The sequence below is a fragment of the Dipodomys spectabilis genome, unplaced genomic scaffold, assembly GCF_019054845.1.
Source record: "Dipodomys spectabilis isolate Male_0828 unplaced genomic scaffold, ASM1905484v1 ptg000517l, whole genome shotgun sequence".
NCBI lineage: Eukaryota > Metazoa > Chordata > Mammalia > Rodentia > Heteromyidae > Dipodomys > Dipodomys spectabilis.
This window is the reverse complement of record NW_024871194.1, coordinates 1,079,642-1,084,501: the sequence shown is the minus strand read 5'-3', so window position 1 is coordinate 1,084,501 and position 4,860 is coordinate 1,079,642. Positions and strand designations below refer to the sequence as shown.

At 65.9% G+C, this 4,860-nt stretch overlaps 1 protein-coding gene across 1 annotated transcript; it reads left to right on the top strand.

The window, feature by feature from the left end:
* The first annotated feature begins 1,240 nt into the window (after positions 1 to 1,240).
* Positions 1,241 to 4,570, top strand: Nkx2-5 (NK2 homeobox 5). The gene is made up of 2 exons (XM_042670073.1): positions 1,241 to 1,580; positions 3,975 to 4,570. The coding sequence occupies exons 1-2, from the start codon at positions 1,241 to 1,243 to the stop codon at positions 4,568 to 4,570; spliced, it is 936 nt and encodes a 311-aa protein (XP_042526007.1).
* The last annotated feature ends 290 nt before the right edge of the window (positions 4,571 to 4,860 follow it).

The window sequence follows — 4,860 nt, the reverse complement described above, 5'->3', positions numbered from 1 at the left end:
GGATTAGAAGTGTCCTGTCCCGCTTCCCGGCTCGTCCCGGCTCCAGAGCCGGTCCCCAGGGCGGCTCGGGGCGCGGTCTGTGCCCCGGGAGCTGTGCGTGACACGGCTCCGGAGCTCCGGGAGCCCGGGGAGCTGGGGAGCCGGCCGCGGCGGGTGGGCGGGTTAGCCTGTAGGCCTGGAGGGTGGTGAGAGAATGGGGTGACCGGACGATTGTCCCCAGGAGAAGCAGCGCGTGTCCAGGCCTCCTGGAAGACCGTTCTCCTGTCTGTGCGTGTCTGTACGTGTCTGTGTGTGTGTCCGTCGTCTGTGTGTGTCTCTGTGTGTGTGTCTGTGTCTGTACGTGTGTCTGTGCGTGTCTGTGGTCTGTGCGTGTCTGTGTGTCTCTGTGTCTGTCGTCTGTGTGTCTGTATGTGTCTGTGTGTGTCTGTCTGTACGTGTGTATGTGTCTGTGCGTGCCTGTCGTCTGTGTGTCTGTGTGTCTGTCTGTCGTCTGTGTGTCTGTGTGTGTCTCTCTGTATGTGTCTGTGTGTGTCTGTGTCTCTGTGTGTCTGTCGTCTGTGCGTGTCTGTGTGTGTTTCTGTGTGTGTGTGTCTGTGTGTGTGGGGGGATACATTTCTTTTAGAGGAGAGTCAGTCGGACAAAATTAAGAGCTGAGGGAAGGGGTGAGTGGGAACGGGGCCAGGTGACAGGGCTCAGGACCCCGCTTTGCTCGCGAACCCCGCTGCTGAGATGATAACCATATATTATATACACACATATATAAAGGGGGGTCACCCCCGCCGAGAGCGGCGCCCCCCCCCGGGGCGTCCAAGTTGTGGGTTCGACTCCCCCCCTGCCGCCTTCCATCTCAGCGTCGGAGGCCGACATCTGGGGAAGGAGCTGGACAGGGCTTGACACACTCGGACCGGGCCCCCGAACCCCCCCGAGCCCCCCGGGTCCCCGATACCCCCGGGTCCCCCTCCCCGGGCCCCCCGGGGCTCCGCAGCCGTCCGCGCGGGCCGCGGCGCCTTTAAGCCCGGGCGGGGCTCCGGTGGTTCTCCATTTCCCGGCGGGATGACTATATTAGGTGACACCCCGCGGCCCGGGCTGGGGGCCCCGCCCCGCCCCGCCCCGCCCCGCCCCGGGACCCCGCCCCCGCCGGGGCGCCGGGCCGCGCCGGGCCGCTGCCCGCGCCCGAGCCCGGGGTCGCGGGGGCGCAGGGCGCCATGCGCGGCGGAGCCGGCCCGGGGCGGCGCTGACCATGTTCCCCAGCCCCGCGCTCGCGCCCACCCCGTTCTCCGTCAAAGACATCCTGAGCCTGGAGCTCCAGCGGCAGCAGCGGCGGCAGCGGCGCAGCCCGGGCCCGCCGCCGCCCGCGCGCCCCGAGCCCGCCGCGGCCCCCGCCTGCATGCTGGCCGCCGCCGCCTTCCAGCCCGAGGCCTACGCGGGGCCCGGGGCGCCCGGCCTGGCGCACGCCGCCGCCGCGGGCCCCGCCTCGCCGCCCGCGCCCGGCGCCCCGGCCTGCCCCGACGCCCCGGCCTTCTACCCGCGCGTCTACGGAGACGCGGAGCCCGCGCGGGACCCCCGAGCCGAGAAGAAAGGTGAGGGCCCGGGGTCGGGCACCCCGAGACGATCGCCCGGGTCCCCGAGTGGGGAACGAGGATCAGGGATCGGAAACGGGGGGACCCGGGGTCTCCCGGCACGTGTCTCCACGTTTGTCGTTTACATGGGGGCCTGGGCGGCCCCCCACTTCTTGAAGCCCGGGGTGGGGGGCAGCGGACCAGGCGGCGGGGGGAGCTCTAGCTATAGAGGGTTAAAATTAAAACCCCGCGTTGAACTCAGGGGTCTTTCATTTTACATTTGTTATTGTTATTGTTGTTGTTGCTGTTAGTTATTATTGTCTCCAGTTGCACCGAGAAGCTCCCGGTGCGCAGCACGGTAGCTGAGGACAGGCGTGCGGCCCCACGGCCACCACCGCCCCTCCTCAGGGGTCTTTTTGTTTGAAGAAATAAAGTGCACAGGGGATGAGGCAGGAATCAGAGCCCGCGTGCACACACGCACGCACACCGCACACACGCACGCACATCCCCGCACACACAACTGAACGAAGGCGTCCACGATTTGTCCCTCGCTCTGGCTTCCCCGGCCCCGTCCTAGCGTGGCGCGCTGGGCCAAGTTGGGCCTTAGATTTCTCACGTGAAATGCTAAGGAACCTGATTTCCCTGGATGAGGATGAGGATGAGGATGATGGTGATGGTTTGCCAGGCACAGTTTCCAGTCGGGACCCAGGGACTCACCCATGAGACCATCCACTTCGTGTGTGCCTCATCGCTAGGCCCGCGCTTCGCCGCTGAGCTACATGCCCGCCCGTGTGTGTCCTTTGCTTGCTGTTTAAGCTGAGCAACTATGAAGTCGTGCTAAAATAATATACCCGCTAACACGCAGATGACGAACCTCATCATTCATAGCCCTGTCTGCGAGCTGCGCCAGCCAGATGGCAGAAAAACAGCTCCTTCGCCGGGTGCCCCGGGGCTCGCGCCCGGCTTCTAGCTATTCCGGAGGCTGAGATGAGGAGGATCGGGGGTTTGAAGCCAGCCAGGACGGGAGAGTCCCAGAGCTGCTTTTTAATCCTCCAATGAACCAGCAAAAGAAAAAGGGGCGGCAGCAGCAGCGGGACTGGGGCTCGAGCAAAAGCAGCTCTCGGGGAACAGAGTCCAAGCCCAGATTTCAAACCTCAGGACACACGCGCACACACACGCACACACACATTAAAAAGACGGATGATTCTAACCATCTACACAGACATCCGGGATTAAAGCAGAGAGCTGCAGGAGGCGGCCTTCTTGGGGACGGAGCGGGCTATCCAGGCTTTCCACCGCAGGGAAGGAACTTGTCCTTTTCCTAGAGAGAGAGACACAGTGGGGGAGACCCAGGCCCCCCCTGGGAATCTTCACCACCAGCCCAAGGAAGGCCAAAGGGCAAAATGGCCAGGGAGAGGTGGACAGCGAACCCCTCGATTTGCCCAGGGGCAGAAAAGGAAGGTGGTGAGGGGTGGGTATCAGCCACGCTAGTTTCTAAGATGTGAGGTGAGGTCCTACTGAGTGGGCCGCGCACCGAGTGCTTGCGAAGTCGGCCCTTCTGCAGCTCTGGGCCTTGAACTCGAGCTCGGAGCCGGTTGGTTTTTAGGTTCCTCGATTGTGGCTAATGGGAGCTCGCCCCGCCGCCCTGGGGCTCTTTAGTTTTAGGACTGGGCGCCCCTCCTCCTTCACTCAAACCCTTCAACCCCGCAGCGCTGCCTGTGCGGCCCCAGAACCCCCGGCTTTGACTGTCTGTCCTTCTGTCGGTCGTGGGGCTGGAACTCAGGGCCTGGGCGCCGTCCCTTGCCTGGTCGCTGGAGGCTGGCGCGCGCCCATCCGATCCACGGCTCCAGCTCGGCCTTTCCGCTGTGGTGGTTTTTAAGGGTGAGAAAACTCATCGGAACTGGATGGAGCGAGCAGAGCAGACACAGACAGACAGACAGACAGACAGGGGAGAGGAGGAGGAGGCCGCGCTCACGCTGTGGACACCCCCTCTTTCTTTCTTCTTCTGATTTTCCCTGGCTCAGTGGAGATCCGCCTCTGGTGCACGTGTCCACGGCCTAGGCTGGCTTTGAACCGCCATCCTCCGGATCTCAGCCAGGCGGGGACCGGGGGGGGGGGGGCTGGCGTGTTGTTCAGGGGGTGCAGGGTCCAATTTGGATGGGGTGAGTCCTCCAAGGAAGGGTAATGGGGGGACAGAACCCAGGGCGAGACACACCCGGGCCCCAGGACCTGACCTAATAACCACAACAACAACAACAACAACAACAATAATAATAATGATGATCAAGTTAACCAGGCAGCCGGGGGTGAAGGAGGAAGCCGCCGCAGGTATCCTCCCGGGGGTGGGGGGGGGTTGCCGGGCCGCGGGGGTGGGGTCCCCGCCCCCCCGCTGACGCCCCCCCCCGCCCCGCGCAGGCGCAGAGGCGGAGCGCGGGCGCGCGCGCAGGCGCCGGCGGCCCCGCGTGCTCTTCTCGCAGACGCAGGTGCTGGAGCTCGAGCGGCGCTTCAAGCAGCAGCGCTACCTGTCGGCGCCGGAGCGCGACCAGCTGGCGGGCGCGCTGCAGCTCACCTCCACGCAGGTCAAGATCTGGTTCCAGAACCGGCGCTACAAGTGCAAGCGGCAGCGCCAGGACCAGACGCTGGAGCTGGCGGGCTTCCCGCCGCCGCCGCCGCCCGCGGGGCCCGCGCGCCGCGTGGCCGTGCCCGTGCTCGTGCGCGACGGCAAGCCCTGCCTGGCCGAGCCCGCGCCCTACGCGCCCGCCTACGCCGGCCTGGGCCTGGGCGCCTACGCCTACCCCGCCTACCCCGCCTACCCCGCCTACGGCGCCGGCGCCGCCCCGGCCTGCGCGCCCGCCGCCTTCCCCGCCGCCGGCCCCGCCGCCGGCGCCCACGGCGGCTTCGGGAACTTGGGCGGCGTCGGGGACTTGAACGCGGGCGGCGGCGGCGGCGGGCCCGGCGTGGCGCAGGGCGGCCCCGGGGTGTCCACGCTGCACGGCATCCGAGCCTGGTAGGGAGGGGACCGGACGCCACCGGGGAGGGGCTCCCTCAGCCGCCCGCCCGCCTGTCCGTCCGTCCATCCATCCATCCATCCATCCACCCATCCACCCATCCACCCATCCATCCATCCATCCATCCATCACATCCACCCATCCACTCACCCATCCATCCATCCATCCATCCATCCATCCACCCATCCATCCATCCATCCATCCATCACATCCACCCATCCACTCACCCATCCATCCATCCTTCCATCCACCCATCCATCCATCCACCCATCCATCCATCACATCCACCCATC